Source organism: Anneissia japonica, unplaced genomic scaffold (genome assembly GCF_011630105.1).
Source record: "Anneissia japonica isolate Jap-2015-1 unplaced genomic scaffold, ASM1163010v1 scaffold288094_len592898_cov174, whole genome shotgun sequence".
Lineage (NCBI taxonomy): Eukaryota > Metazoa > Echinodermata > Crinoidea > Comatulida > Comatulidae > Anneissia > Anneissia japonica.
Window position 1 is genome coordinate 163,516 of NW_022737020.1, and position 17,525 is coordinate 181,040.

Below are 17,525 nucleotides of genomic sequence, written 5' to 3' on the forward strand. Positions count from 1 at the left end.
TGTCCAGGAATGGCAATCTTAACCTGTGTGATGATTTTTCTGGGCCCACCATCAGGGCCGTCGGTACCGCACCGGCCGCATCGGCTTTGGTCGGACCGTTTATTCTCAATTATATTACTTTTTAAAATAATAAACTGATATCTATATGAAGTTATTGTTTATGTTTGCGTCAGATTGTCTTTTAATGTTCTATATTTTTTAATAGGGGCCTACACCATGCGCTTGATTTTGTATTGCCTATCTACATTTCAACTTGTTTGGCAATCCTAAATTTTAGTAATTAAGATTGAATTTGAAAATCTTTAGAGGACGAGGTATAAATATAAAATAGCAATTAACTATTTATAAAAGGTTGTGGGTTGCAGTCGGCCAAATTGTCATCACCACACTAAGGTATACGGGACAAGCAGGCCCTGATCATTTGCAATTCTAAAAGGCCTAGAATGAAATACATTCATTTTTTTAAGTATGCAAGTGCTCTTTCCCAAGCATAGGAGCCATTTTTTTGGATGGGATGGGATATGATACAGTACCGGTATCTAGTTAAAAGTTGCGGCGCCAGGGTTTGAAATCTGGGGGTGTTGGAAAGTGAGGGAAAGGTAAACTTTTAGAGGGGAAATACACTGGGGTGGCCCGAGTGTGGTCCAGGGGGAGCCCCCACCCCAACCAAAAAAAAAAGACAATTTAGTGGTTTCAGAGGCTTATTTAATCGATTTTATAGATAGGCCTAGATAGTTTACTAATGCCTATGTATAAAATACATATTTCTTTTTCTCTCCAACGAATTATGGTTTTTCTTCTTTCTTGGGGAGAAAACTTGGGGGAAAGAAAATTATCTAGGGAGTACCCTGTGCCCCCCTTTGCGCCACCACTGCTAGTCCACTTTTCACTAGTGGCGCGAGTTGAGTGGCCGAGAGGTAAGGCAGGGGTTCCAGCCGCTCCTCGTCCCAAAGGTTCGGTTGGTAGAACCGAGTCTTCTCAGATAAGGACTTGAAATGGAGGTCCAATGTACACATCTGGCTCGTGTGCACTTTAAAGAACCCATTGCATCCTTCGGAAGAGGAGGGGGTTACCCCGATGCTACGGTTCATTTCAGCAGCCCCTGTCGTTGTGGAATAATTGTGAACAGGTAGCTGCTATAAACGTCCCACTGCCGCTATGTCGGCACCCCCATACGCAATTCACACAATAATGCTGCGAGTTATGGGTTTCTCCTACCTTCAGTTTTAAATCCTGGATCTGCCCCTTCGCATGGGGTTGGATATGGGTAGCTGCTTTTCAGGTTGCCAGTTGCTATTTTTGGGTATCTAGAATCATCTATTTTCAAAAAAATGTTCACATCAGAACCACCATGTTTGGGTGGTTCATTATCACAAACTAACGTTGAATTTTTTGTCAGCCCCCACCCCCCTTTAAGGGAGAGGGGGTAGCAGCTCTACAGTTGTCAACTGGTATCTATAGAGGCGGTGGCGTAACTACCTGAGCTGTTCAGTGATAATAGTGGTGCTAGTACAATTCATCAGAGCGTCATAACTACTTTATTAATGCGATTTTTGGTTTCTAATTGTAATTAAATGTACACCAGCCGTATGTTATTCGAAACCGTATTAATTAATTTATAGGTCTATTTCCAAACATAATGCATATAATTATTGGAAATGTATTCATAACACATGTTTTATTTACAGTATTTGCATATTTCACAATACCTGCAATTTGTGTAAATAGGCCTATAATCATTGTCATTTATTGTATAATATACGGTATGTACTCGTGTTTCGAGCACTTTACTGATTAGTAAAAGAATAAGCAACACAATTATTATTATTATGAATTAGGAGTAATTTTTATGTGATCACACCAAGGATAACTACTAAGCCTGATCGGCGTCGGCCAGAAATTTGTAATAGAGGGGGCCCAGGGAGGGACCAATCCACAGGTTGTGTGTCACCTCAGCCCCACCCCGGTTTTAGCTGAGGTGAGTTTATGATTATTGCACCTTTAGATGATTGGAAATGGCACACTCAGCACTCTTAAAATATATTTGAATATATTTTATTATTATTATTATTATTATTATTATTATTATTATTATTATTATTATTATTATTATTATTAGTTTTATTATGACTAATATTATTATTATTATTATTATTATTATTATTATTATTATTATTATTATTATTATTAATATTGTATTCTTGTATCCTTGTATAATTTTCCTTTTTTATCTATTTTTTTTTAATTTTGAAAACTTTAAGTGGAGACTAGGCCAGCTAGGCTCGCCCTTAAATCCACCACTGTTCCAAAAAATTATTATTTTTAGTTTTAATCAAAAAACACACACGTATTTTATAACCATAATTAATGCCTAGAGTAATCTATAAATAAAATAAATGAAAATGAATGAATGAATGAATGAAAATATAAATGAATGAATACAAATGAATGATTGAAAATGAATGAATGACCGAATAAGTAAAATCGAATGAATAAATGAAAATGAATGAATAAATGAATGAATGAATGAATAAGTGATTGAGTGAGTGAGTGGGTGAATAAATGAGTGAATGAAATAATGAATGAATAAGTGATTGAGTGAGTGAGTGGGTGAATAAATGAATGAATGAATGAATGAGTGAGTGAGAGAATGAGTGAGTGTAAATGAGTGAGAGAATGAGTGAGTAAATGGATGGACGAATGGATGGAATATTATTATTATTATTATTATTAATAATAATAATACTTTTATTTACTAATATTATTATTAGTATCACTATTGTATCCTTGTATAATTTTCCTTTTTTCTCCATTTTTTTTTATTTTGAAAACTTTAGGTGGGGACAAGGCCAGCTGCCCCCCCCCCACCCCTTAAATCCGCCACTGTTCCAAAAAATTATTTTTAGTTTCAATCATGAAGAAAACACACATTTGTTTTTATAACCATATTCAATAAAAAATGAATGAAAATGAATGAATGAAAATATGAATGAATGCATAAATGAATAAAAATGAATGATTAAAAATGAATGAATAAATGAATGAATAAATAAATAAAATCGAATGAATAAATGAAAATGAATGAAAGAATGAATGAATGATTTAATTAATTAATTAATTAATTTAATTATTTATTTATTTATTTATTTAATTATTTATTTATTTATTTATTTATTTATTTAATTATTTATTTATTTATTTATTTAATTATTTATTTAATTATTTATTTAATTATTTATTTAATTATTTATTTAATTATTTATTTAATTATTTAATTATTTAATTATTTAATTATTTATTTATTTATTTATTTATTTATTTATTTATTTATTTATTTATTAAATGAATGAATGAATGAATGCATAAATAAATAAATAAATAGATGAATGAATAAGTGATTGATTGAGTGGTGAATAAATAAATGAAAGAATGAGTGAGTGAGTGAGTAAATTAGTGAGAGAATGAGTGAGTGGATGGATGGATGGATGGATGGATGGATGAAATGAATAGACTATAGATGAAAAAAATATTGGTTTTCAATAAGTTGCAAATATTTTACAAACAAGCAACATTCCTAAATTGATCAACATCTGATTTATAGTTTTTTTTAATGTTATCACAGATCACATATTATTATTTATTATTATTATTATTATTATTATTATTATTATTATTATTATTATTATTATTATTATTATCAATGTAAATATCTAAATACAGAGCAGCTGACATATTAAATTACCTGTATGATTAAAATTAAATAATAAATTATCAATACTTTCAAAATTACCATGGTGGGGCTTAGGTGGTCAATCTGTAAAATTTCCTCCCTGGACCTTTTTTTTTATTCCCTTGCCAAGGCTAGCTTTTAACTGATAACATGAATACCAATATTATAACCAGTTAGCTGCAACTGAGCAGTAAATCTAGTAAATAATATAGTATTTAAGCCAGTCTTGGACTAGGACGGGAGGGAGTGGGGGGGGGCAAGTCTAGCCTAGGCGTAGTTAGGTTGAACCTCTGGAATGAAATCGAGTCTAGGTTAGATAGGCCTATGTCTACATAGGGCTATAGTAGGCCTTAAGCCTAATATAGGAGGCTAGTAGTAGAAATATTGAATTCAAATAGGCCTGCACTGAGGTAATAGAACACCAAGGAGGTACTATTAGGTGGACCCACTATGACACTTAAAGTAGGGAGCCTCTTGGCAATTCTAAATACCTAGGCCCTTCGCCCCTAAGCCAGGCTTCTTTCCACACATGATCGAGCCGAAAGTTGTTTATCTAGGTAGGCCTAGACTAGGGTATGCCGAGGGCCTAGGCTTAGGTAGACTGATCTTTAAGTTTTTGTAAGCATTAGAGTTAGTATAAGTCTAAAATTTTAGAGGAAGACGTGCTATTCATACCTGTATACGTAATATTTTGAGTCCAAAAAACCCTGTAACGCGTGTGTTTACAGTCATAATTAGGATGAATTCCAAAATGGCGTATTTAGAAATTGGTTAAAAAATCTACGCTGGTTCCCGGCGTTTGAGGCTGTTACAGTATAGTAATTAAACTGTTGTAATCTGGTTGATTATATAATATACAGGACGGCATAAGCCAGATTAAGATTATATAACCCTCGCATATTGTATTCTACAAGGACAGTCACCAGTCTTACATATATGAATATGATGACAGTATAATAATGGGATGGCTTAGAAGACAAGCACACTCATCATGAACCTGAAATGGCTGACAAAATAGTTCAAAAAAATTAAGAGCGCACGAAAATAAGGGCTTACAGTAGTCAGCGAAAAATTCCTAGTGGTGTGCTTTTAAAATATTTCAGAGCAGTGTACCTGAGACCACAACAAGATAATCTGAGATAACAAACCCTAGCCCTGCTGTCGCGCCATATCTTTGTATTCACTGGTTGTTGTGTATTACAGTTGAATAATTATTACTGGCTATATGTGTCAGGTAAAATGTGGTCGAGCGGTAAAATGTACGTTTTGTGTGTAAAGATAGGCCTAATCAAACGCTTTGCGTGATTTTTTTTTTTTTCTTTTTTTGTGCAGCATATCTCAAAATCGGCTTTCACAGACGTCTTATAGAATACATTTCTTCATTTCATTATTTTTCACAATTTTTTTTCTTAAATCTTTAATATATATGCACAAATAATAAAACTAACGAAATAATAATAATTTAAAAAAAACCAAGCAAGAGTGAGATTCGAACCCCATAAGTTCGATTATCTTTACACTCAAAACGTGCATCTTCACCCTACTTCGTTGGGCGAGGGTAAAGACAGACAACAGACGGAGCTCATTGCAATACCCTCACCCCACTTCGTTGGGCGAGGGTAACTAGTGGTTGCTCTTGCCCGGTGTGAGGCTAGAATCACATAGCAGATACTAATGTACTGTATAGCTGTGTTAGTCTGTAATAAAGTTGAAGCAGACAACATTTTACAGACCGATACAACGTTTATTACAGCCAAACTTCTGTCACAATATGCTGGCTTTGCCAGGTGAAGCATGGGCCTACATGTAGGTCTAGGCCAAAGGTGGGCAAAGTAAGCGGCCCGACACCGATTTTTTGCGGCCCGCGAAAATGAATTAAAAACAATATTTGTGCGGCACGCCAAGCAACATTGGTTGATAACACCTTGTTTTTTTACGGCCCAACTGCGATCATATGTAAAAAGTAACATTAAAAGTGAGAATAAAGTGGTGTAAATCCAGTGTTTGGAGGTTTTTGGAAGGGACTGGAAACATCAAAATTTGGGTGTAAAACCAAAAATTCACTTTGGCCCTCCGACCGATTTGTATGCCCACCACTGGTCATCATGGAGTTAATTTCAATTTCAATATTTATTCAATTTCAAATGGCAGCATTAACGCTGAGTTACATGAGAATACATTAAAACCATTTAAAACTCAGAAATACAAAATCGAAAAACAAAGAGATAACATGTAAAGAGATATTCATTGTTGAAAACAAAGAGATATTAGTGATAATTCCATGATATGTAGGTTATATAGGCCTATTATCATTATTTTAAGCAATAAAATCTACTCTGTCTGATATCTCCTTATACCTAACCTACGTAAACATTTTTTTCAAACACTAAGTACGATATTCGCAATATAGTATATTTTTCATATATTAACCTATACATTGTGTTGTATCTTTGCATTTATATACTTCAGAAAATATATAAAAACAAAAATGTAAAACATGTTTTTTGTGACATTCTTTTATTGTATTTTTCTTTAATAAAAAATGATTTTATATAAAAAATAAAATACTCGATCCCATTTTGAATGTGTATCTAAAATGTAATCATCTTTACAGATTGATTAAACTAAATACCGTACTGTATACTTTAATTTTTTTATAATTTCTGACTAAGAATGCATTTTGGCGACCAGACCTAGGACTACAGGCTAATAATTAATTATTGATGTCCAGTTATCAGCACTTATCACTGACATTATGATTTATTCCATCCACATCGCCCAAATTGCATGTTAATAATTACCAGTATTGAAATAGTATTTATCTATATTGTGTTTATGAAAGACGTCTTTCAAACAGAAAGCAGTGTAATTCCTGAGTTCACACCAGTGGCCTTGTCTACACCGTGTGTACCGTCACGTGGTACTATGTTTCCACCCTGTATGTACACCATGGAGGTAGGCCTACTGTATAACATTATACATCCATAATGTACACACACATTGCATGTGGAAAGCCGGGCACTCACTGCGTCGTACGACGGTCGGCCAACGAATCCAAATCCACTCCATGTGAGCGTTACCGTCTGCTGATTATCGGTAGCAGTCTGAACGGGTCTTCATATCATTAAAACGATCCGTTGCACGTACGCGCGTCGTGGCTTTGCGTTCCATAGAATCTCGTCGGCCGACGACTGTCGTGCGCTGTGAGTGCCGGCTTAAAACCGCGCTAATCCCACCCTAGATATAATGGACCTTCAAAGAGTGTCAATCAACAACTGACAAATTAGAACAGGGCGGGGCTTAGCGGAAAGATCATCTCAAAAGTGAATACGTCCTTCACTCTGCGCTTCCCAGCGGGGGAATGGTGAATTTTCCCTGTTGGACAGGCCGGGACCCCCGATAGTTTGACGCTACGACGAGGTCGTCGGATCAAAAAAAGTAATTGCCTGTATAAATAACATGATCTAGATTGTCAATCCTTAATATTGTATAAAATCACAATTTGGGCCATACTAAGCCATGTGTTTTATGTTTCCCTAAGCATGGGATTCCTTTTAATTTCTAGAGCCACCACTGACTCTGCGTACACACTGGCATAATCTTAACAAATTTAAATCAGCAGATAGAGGAATTAAGACTTATTCTCTGGCTGGGATTTGGTGTTTTATTACGCCACTTACCGTCAGATTCAATCTTGAAATGTTCCATAGAATGCGACTTGATGCAGATAGGCTAAAACACGGCGCCAAGTTACAGGGTGACTTCCAGATATTGTATCTATAAATATTTCGTCAATATATATATATACTATGTAGGCCTATATATTTAAGAATTGCATATAATATCGAATATCTACATGGTATCAATACATGCACACAACGTTCAACAGCTTCCTGTCGTCTGTAAATTAGAAACGATCCCTCGTAATAAATACGGAACATTAATTATGCGAATGTTGGAGGGCGCACTTTTTCATGTTCACTTTCCTGTTTTTGTATAAATTACGAAAGACAAACGTCAATCTTTCATTCACTGATTTAACGTTTACGCATCTGGGTTGATTTTCCATGTGTTAGCATTATATTAAGATAAGAAAAAAATAATTTGGCAAAATTTCCTACTGCAAATTCATTTAATTTGTTGTGAGATGAAATATCCTTAAGTGTTGGCACGCCTGTATGATTCATAAACAATTATTTATTACGGAACAATTTACGCCCTACATTCTCTTTGCTATCATCCATCCCTACAGACTTAATTTCCACGTATACCAGCCCGCCTCATGAAAATTATTTTCTTCTTCGTTTTTTTGCATTGATCATGTTTGCTACCGTGCTTGATCGGTGATATGGGATTAAATAGTAGTCTCTTTATAGAGCGGATTTTAACACGACCTGATTTTAGATTCAGCTGTTAGATAGATATATAATTTAATACCACGTGCTCTACGTATAGAGAAAATGAACGTTAATGGCATGATGTATATCTGTCTGGACACGTATATTTTCCGCGTACAATAAAATTCAGTTCTACTACTGTGATAAGCCGTAATGTGCTGCTACTCATTTATTATCCTTTGAGCAGCCATTTATTCATTAAGCAGAAGTACGCATGCCTGTTGCTAGCCGAGTGTAGCAATACAAAGCAATTAATTAAGGAAGGCCTAAATATATGAGCCTATATAACCACAGAGTTTATTAACAAAACAAATTCGCGTGCTCATATGGTGAGTAAATCAATCTAATGTACATCAGATGTTAATCTAGTAGACTACGTAATTCAACAACCATTTAAAAGTCTTCGCATCGAGTACAAGAAAACACAGTAGTAATACAATGTACAGTACTAATAATGACACAATTAATGTCGAAATATTGAATCCCAACACAATGGCGTGTATTTCAATACTTACAGTACTAAGTTGTTGTAGATGTAGACCTATATAACAAAGCCTTATAATTATGAATGTATATACATGTGTGCAGCCTATCTTTCTTGTACTCATTTAGAAAATATCTGCATCCAAGTGCATGTTAGTAATTATATATATATATCTGTCTATAATGTGTTTACGGTTATACGTTTCAAACTTATGTATGGTCAGAGGATAGCGGTCAAGGGTCAAAAGTTTCCAATTTAGCAAGAGGGCGCCATTCATGCCTTATTACAGAATTTGCACGCGTAAATCGCGGAGAACGCTATCTTGTGTTTATAAGATCTTTGGCAAATACCCACAATGCTATTGGCGTTTTCGATTTTCCTTTCTCTCTTTTCTTAAAAACTTTTAGTGTAAAGAAACATGATCCACAAGACTTCAATGACGCCACTAAGTAAATATTTAGTTATGGATTTTTATGTGACGACGACCAGAGTTCTCGAATAAAGGAACGTGTAGTTTTTTTGTTTGATACTTCTATTGTATGGATAAAATTTGATTTCAATAACAGCCAACTTGACGACCATTAAAGCTTGGTCACTTTACGATTACCAATGTACGTACCTGTATTGAACGTATTGGGCCTCGAAATAATTATCCAAGTATTAAAAATGTATAATGTGTTACAAGAACGGCTGCTTCCACACTGTAACTCATCATAGGCATAATTACTTCATTTCGGAGCACATACTGTATGCTGTATAGAAGTAAATTTAGAGATCGTGTCTCAGAAGTACATTTAGATATCGTATCTCGAGGAAATGACAAGTGAAAAAGAACAACACGAATACCCGCTGAGATGAACTGCATGTTGATTCACTAAAACAAAACAGAAAAGCTAAGTATATCGCAGCAATGGTGTGACGTCTGCTGTGATGACAGACTGATCTGACAGGATTTTCATGTTTTATATAATTTTTATATTCAATCTACAGTAACAGAATTTATGAGACAAAAAATTTTTGGTTTTAAGGAGCGGTAGCAGTTCGTGACTCTAGATTGTAAATATCAACTGCAATTATTTCTTTAATGTCGAATAACTAATGTCATTGGAAGTTTGGCACTATCACAATAATAATAATACAGTATGTCGTTCTTATATAGCGCTTAATGCCTTAACAAAGCCTCTAAGCGCTTCACATTACTATGGCGCAAATTAGTAAAAAGAAGAAATCTCCGAACAGAATGGAGAAAGTTCATTTTGCAAATGCAAAACTTACATCAATGTACATTCGAAATATTATTAATCTTGAGAAACAGATGAAAATAAAAATGTCGATACTTTATCGAGAAAAACAAGAAGTTGAAGTTGAATTTAAGGCACAGAAGAAGGAAAAACTTCGAATACGGAGCCAACCTCGGATAGCATATATCGACAGTGAGGTGAAAAGTCGCCCAAAAGGGGCCAAAACCTTAACTAAAGGACAACCAAGTAAGTCTGCGTTACGTAGCCCTACAACTGCACAACCCAATCGAACAGATCGGCGCGTTGTCTTCGCTGGTAATGCCACTGACTCTAAAAGTGAGTCAGATGATTTCACAGATACTGATGAGGATCAAAATCAGGATGAAACAAGACCAAACTTAATATTCAGCGGGCTAACACCTTCTCGAAGAACTCAAATGTCAATAGCTAAAGATGATGAGTCTTCTAGCGATGACGACGATGAATTTCGAGCAGAACGACCTTCTCCCCCGGTTATTCCTACATTTCGAAATGCATTTTCTGGCAGACGTCGAAGCAGTTGTAAGGACGATGCAGGAAAACCTCCTGCAAGCGCCAATACAATGGAATTATTGGGACTTCAACACCAGATCAAATTAAATACATCAATACCACCGGCAAATCCTCCATTAATGATGCCGATGCATGATACACGTTCTGGTCCATCTACGGCGTCTCTTAAAGCGCAAGCCTTCCAGACAGAAATGCGAATGTTCAGTGCTGCAGATCTTACTGGTCCTAATGGTGAATTTTCAGGTCGGTTTAGGCGACGTCGGAGTAGAAGCGCAATCATGTCGGATGTCCTCCGTATGAGGCGGCAGAGCGCAATGGCTTATCGGTCGCCTAGCGCTCCACCTGTGACGGGAAACATGCGAGGGAGGAGTCAATCATTCGCAGGTGTGTCACAGCCTCAAACAGGACGCCAACAAAGCGCCATTGCAGCAACTGGGGCTGTATCAAACGACTGGAATAAGCAGGCTCGAGAGAAACTCAATGACCCAAAAATGGCGTATAGGCTTCCATCGTTAGTGGTTGACGAGTCAGAGTCAAAGGCATTTTTCGTGCAATTGAATCATATTGGGCAACAAAGGAAGAAAGTCAGCGAAACTGATACGATGCTCTTCTTAAGGAAAGTGGATCAAACACGAGAAAACGAAGAATTAAACATTAAACTCCATCAATACTTAGGAAAAGCAAAAGCATCGGGTTCCATTTATAATGAAACCGATATAATGACCTAATGGGCAACGAGGAAGAGAGAATAATTTGTTGAACGAATACGCAAAATTTGCAGATTTATTCCAAGTCCCATTCCATGTTACACTTGCGCGTACATTTTATTTAACGATCTCGTCTGCTGCAAATTTTGCGCAAAAGTTTGCGCAAATAAGCCTTGAATCAAACTGGAGAAATTTTGACGCGCGCGTAGGCGTAGTAACGGCATGTCATCGATACGTTTACGTAATTGCTGTAGTGTGGACTAGCGTGACAACTTTGTTTGCATTTGTGTTATAAACTGCATCAATCAAAGTCAGCTATTCGATAGAGTCAAGGATGTTAGCACAGACATAATTTTGAATTTGGGTTCACAATCACAATACTACGCAGGACTATTCTTTAAGACAATACAAGTGCTTTTTTAATGGATACTCAACACTAGGCCTTATTTTAAAATGTTAAAATTTTGCCTATACATATTACAACTCCACAAGTTTATTCATGTATTTTATTTGAACCATATTTAGTGAGGGTGAACCATCCAGCAGAAGCTCATCATTTGCGACCGTCAGCATTTATTTACACCATTATATTTATATACAGTCAGTGGGAACGACCCTTACTACTGAACCACCATTTCATGTTAATCTATCTTTGTCTTTTTGACATCGTTTCATTCCCTAATCCATCTTTAATCATTTGTATTTATTGTTACTGTCCATTTCATTACGCATTGATTTCTCACTTTGGCTATGTTCAGACACAACGACTTATGCTAGCGTATCGTTAATCAAGTGGTGTGAACTTGGGCGCGGCGTAGCGAACGCCAGTATTATCGCGCAATCACTGGCGTACGGTAATCCTGCAACAGACCCCAGATTAGCGTACGCCAATGATTTATGACAGTCACGCATCAGTGATTTTAAACTCAGCCGGGATTTGACCAATCAAAATAAGCCTAAATGTAAACAGAAAATAAAATGCGCGAATTACGAATACGAATATTTCGCGCGAATACTTACGCTAGCGTTCGTTGATCGCCCAGTCTGGACATCTCGCTAGTTACGCCATGGATTAACGTACACCCGGCGTTAGATACGCCTGGCGTATCTCAGGTCTGAACGTAGCCTATATTTAGAGCTTTGTGTCCACACTACAGTATCAAATGTTATGTGACAACTTTGTGTGATGTGCCCATATATGGGCATGATGATGTCATATTACACCCAAATATTGGCCTATCACATAAATTTGTCACATACTATTTGATAGTGTATGTATGTGTGAACAAAGGTTTAGAGAATGCACACGTGCAATACAGCGTTGTCAACTAAGCCTGGTAGTAAGTAGCACACTACGAAGTGATGTTTGCCCTACCTGACGTGTGTGAGGTAGCATTTGGCTTTGACTATTATCCATTACGAAAACCTCTATAAATCAGTGAAACCTGAATTGTTTTGGTGTTTCATTAAAGTCACTTGACATTTTGTTACCTAAACAAGTTCTCGTAATCTCGAAAGCTCCGATGAGGGCAGTATAATAGAAGCAGTAGAGTATATTGGCCCCAACGGCCGCCCATACAAAAAAGATAATCAGCCGAGTGTTTCCAGAGCTGGCTTTAACGGCTGCCCATACAAAAAGATTTATTAATCAATACATATTCAATCAGCCGAGTGTTTCTAGAGCTTCTCATCAGAGCTAAAAAGAATTTTAATTTTTTAATTATAGGCTTAAACATAAATTTCCAACTAGGATAAATTCACGCCGATTAATATAAACGAGTGGTACAAAATTGGGTATAAAGACAACTTGATTCTTGGGTACAAGCACAGACCCTAATACAAGGTATCCATTTCGTAGAAGTCTTATGAAGATAGCTTATCGGAGAGTGACTCTAGAATAGTATGAGACGCCAAGTGTAAATTTATTATTTAACACAATTATTTATATATTATTAATTATTTAACATATAATTGAATAGATCACCCATTATTTATATATAATGCATTTACGTCTAAAAGATTGTACGTAAATAATTGCGTTAACATTTTCATTATTTATATATAATTAGTGTACTGATTTCATTAAAATAAATAATGAAAGGGTAACCAAACATTATTTTTATATAATAAGGTAACTGGTTTCATTATATATAAATAAGGAAAGGGCAACACATCATTATATATAATTAATGAAAAGTAACTTATAATTATTTATATATAATAAGTTCACTGATTCCATTATATATAAATAATGAAAAGGTAACAAATCATTATATATAAATAATGAAAAGTAACTTACAATTATTTATATATAATAAGTTCACTGATTCCATTATATATAAATAATGAAAAGGTAACAAATCATTATATATAAATAATGAAAAATAACTTAAAATTATTTATATATTATAGTTCACTGATTTCATTACATATAAATAACGAATTGACTTCAAACTCATTATATAAACTGCTTTTATATTTCATTATATATAAAAATAATAGCCTTCGCAAAACCATTATATGTATAAATGCTTGGACTTCAAACTCATTAGGCCTATATGTATATAATGCACACGTGTTATTGTGTCAAGGTCATTATACCTAAATAATGGTTTCTTACTGCCTTATATATAAATAAATAACCGTTGAGGTAGAGTGCCATTATATATAAATAATGACATCGTAGGAAGCCATGGCTTATAAATATTTCGTTATGCAAATTACGAAGTAATAAATATTCATCAGTGCTCTAAAGTTCATCAATCGAAAATGGCATAGCAAGGGATACAGCAGATTATTGAACCTGCTGTACTGCAAATCTCAAATCAATTAAGAGAGAACCCCAAAGTGAACGCCACGGCCCTCAGGAATCTCGATTTGAGTCTGTCGTGTCCGGGCCCGGGGCAATGTTCGGGGAAATGTCCGGATCAGCTGCTGGTGATAGGCATAATACCGAGGTTCATCAACTTTGTGGTTCATTTTGGTGTTCTCTCTTAATTGATTTGAAATTTGCAGTACAGCAGATTCAATCAGTGATGGAGCCAGGATCTGCCGAAGGTGGAGCTAAAGGCCCCGACGGGGGTGGGGGCTAGTGGAGCGAATCGAGCCTCACTTGGCTGGGGGCCAGGGGGGCCGGCTACGGTCCCGGTAGGGGTCCAGCGGGCTAAAGCCACGGATATTTGACGAATTATGGCGAATTTTTATTACTTATTTGATAGGCATCGAGCTACTATAATATGACTTCATGTAGGCTGTTTTATAATGTCGAAATGAGCTTCCAAAACCACTGGATTCAATAATCTGCTGTATCCCTTGCTGTGCCATTTTCGACTGGGTGATGGTCTGCGACCTATCCTACGATGCCATTATTTATATATAATGGCACTCTACCTCAATAATGAAACTGTCTCTTATACACATCTAGATGTGTATAAGAGACAGCCATTAATGTTTGGTTACCCTTTCATTATTTATATATAATCAAATCAGTAAACTAATTATATATAAATACTGAAAACGTTTTAATGCAATTATTTACATACAGTATAATCTTTTAGACATAAATGCATTATATATAAATAATGGGTGATCTATTCAATTATATGTTAAATAATGAATTATACACAGTATAAATAATTGTGTTAAACAATAAATTTACACTTGGTGCCTCATAGAATAGTCAAGACCAGGATTTACTCCGACTTTAAATTGAACAAAAGATTGAACTGTTAATTATAGACACGAACTATACGTAGACCATCCTATGCAAAGAAAAAAAAAATGTGTAATTTTAGAAAATAAGCTTAAAACGATATGTATGTGCAAGTATTCTGTTATGAATAAAATTAACGTCAAATATGAAATAATAAAGAAACGATGATTAGGAAAGAAAATCGGAGCGGCATTAAATTGTATACCGAAAGTTATACAATAATGATAATATAAGTCATTACGTTTTTGTAATAAACGTTAGGCACTTATTTAGAGATCAATATGCCAAGTCTATCACGTTTAATAATTCGACATTGAATCGATACCTTACGTGATTTCCAAAATGTTTTTATATGCAACTGAAAAAAAACGAGCCATTTCAAATCAAATATTTATCAAATAGGATTTTTTTTATTTGGAATGCTTGAGCCTGAATATGTTGCATCACTCTCATAATCCTGAATGCTTTACAGGTTATACGGTTGCGACAAGTTACGCCAATGCCATGCAAGGCAGTATTTATTTGACCTATTCTTTCACGAAGCCTTTTTGTGGTTAGTGAGAGCGCACTCCAGCCCTAACCTTAAGGACATGCTAATTCGGGTTTCAGTCGGTAAAATATAGGCCTACACTTTGCAAAACAAATGCAATTGACATTTATAACACTGAAAGCAACCCTGTGCAGTTAAACTTAATGCCTGCATGGCATTCATAATGGTACAGTGTTCCACAAATGGAAATTGTGTTTGCAACATGTACGAGCTTAACCAATGGGATTGGAGGTTGTAACCTACACAAGCATCATCAATGTAACTTCAGTACACTACTGAAATGAATTCTGGATAAATTAAATAAATCTGTTAGTTGCCAATCACCATTTAATACATAACACTTACATCACTTACATTACTGTCTACAATCTTCAGTTATTTATTGCTTACAGGTATTCATATTAAAGATAGTACCTAAAATTAGACTCAAATATAATTTATTAATTACCATATTCTACTCATTCATAAAACTGAACAAATAGTTGTCCGAATGAAGATTACTGTATCTTTGTATTTCATCATAAAAAATGTGCAAATTAATTACTGTAGAACTTAAAATGTTTTCCAAAATCCAAGATGACTAACTGTCCGTACATGAAAATTGTAAATGTTACAATTACAAAATAATAATTAATAACAATAAATTACAGTGTGCAAGAAAACTGACTTAAACTTATGAAAATTGTCTTGTATTCCAAACAGGCTATGCACTGCCTCTATGAGTGGTGTGTATGGTGTAAAGGCCAACTTCTTTGTTAATGTCACTGTACACTTAGTGAACTGCAGCTAGGCAATGAATGTGGCCTACACAATAGCAGATAGGCAAATGTTTTAATTTCGTTATTTGTTTAGCCTGAAAATGGACCCCAAAAAACCCATAATATTAGAGTTATGTAATTTATTCTTTATATCTATGGTGGCCATATTGGATCACATCTTCAACCTAGATCAAGGTTGCATACATCTGTTCAAAAGGCATTCATTTCCAACAACACTAAAAAGCCTCTTTGTAAATTTTTAGTCATAGACATCTCATTTAATTCCCTTATTTCCAAACTTCAAAATAGGTTCAGTGACCTGTCAAAATGGTAAATTTGCAGTCTGACCACAACAAGGGGTTAAGAAATTTTCTTGAATTCATAAATTTAATAAAGATATCTGAAATTGAACGTAATTTTATAATTGACAACATACTGGCCAAAAGGTTATTAATGAAAACATTTACCAACTTCAGGAAATACAATTTTACTTGATATATGAATAACTGTACATTTATGAGGTGCCACTGAAATTGATTGACAAACATGGAATGTTTTTCTCATTAAACAATTAGGCTATATTCTCCATTCTATAAGCAATATTGTATGTATACAGAAAGTTTAGAATATCGAATAGGATCACAAAAAATATGACTCTTACACAGACTAGTGCCTTGGTGAGACTGGCACAAACGAATTCTTAAGTAATAAAACATCTCTTATGTATGGGTTTCTTATAATTCTCACAAAAAATCTTGTTTATGACAACAATCACCATACATATATATAATACTGGATATCAATTCATCATTAGACTTAGTTTTTGGCAACAATATCATCTTGCAGTAAAGAGAACTAAAAGAGAAAAAAATCAGGTTGAAATATCTATAGGTTGAAATTGCCTTACTTATGCAAAACAGCCTTCAGGTGTAAACCCTCTTAAACTCTTTTTTTTTAAATAAAAATTTTTATGCAAAATGCTCTATTCCCATAGATGTCCGAACTATTACTTCAGAGATTTTAAACAAACTCCAGAAATAATTATGTGAACAGGTACCTCATTTAGCAATTCTAAAAGCATAGTGAAAAAAATAATCTGGAGTGAAATTTAATGAACTAAGATATTTTTTATCTTTAAATTAAACTGTAAACCACTCAGCTTATGATAAAAAAAATCTGTTGTTGAATGATAAGAAAAGTTATAGAGGGCAGTAATTATTTTTACTTCACTTGATATCACACCATAAGTTAGTTTTAGACTTTTAAAAGTGCAATATATTAACAATTTTACTAGGTGGGAAAATTTTATGTTTGCTTTATGTACCTTGGTCATAATTTTTAAAAATAAATTTTAGAAAAACTTGTTGGATATGATAAATATCAAGATCTTTCTA

General features: G+C 34.7%; 2 protein-coding genes across 3 annotated transcripts in view; both read right to left on the reverse strand.

Annotated features, from left to right (window-relative positions):
* Nucleotides 1-7,618, reverse strand: part of LOC117117064 (solute carrier family 22 member 3-like) — a 44,919-nt gene extending 37,301 nt beyond the window's left edge. For both annotated transcript variants that reach the window (XM_033261254.1, XM_033261252.1), the window contains exon 1: nt 7,411-7,618. In XM_033261254.1, coding sequence (XP_033117145.1) covers nt 7,411-7,438 — 28 coding nt within the window. In that variant the 5' untranslated portion in view covers nt 7,439-7,618. The remainder of the gene's footprint in view (nt 1-7,410) is intronic.
* A 7,593-nt stretch (nt 7,619-15,211) lies between these two features.
* The window catches only part of LOC117117066 (pyridoxal kinase-like), a gene marked incomplete in the record, with an annotated part of 12,500 nt that continues 10,186 nt past the window's right edge, over nt 15,212-17,525 (reverse strand). The window contains 1 exon segment of the mRNA XM_033261256.1: nt 15,212-16,907.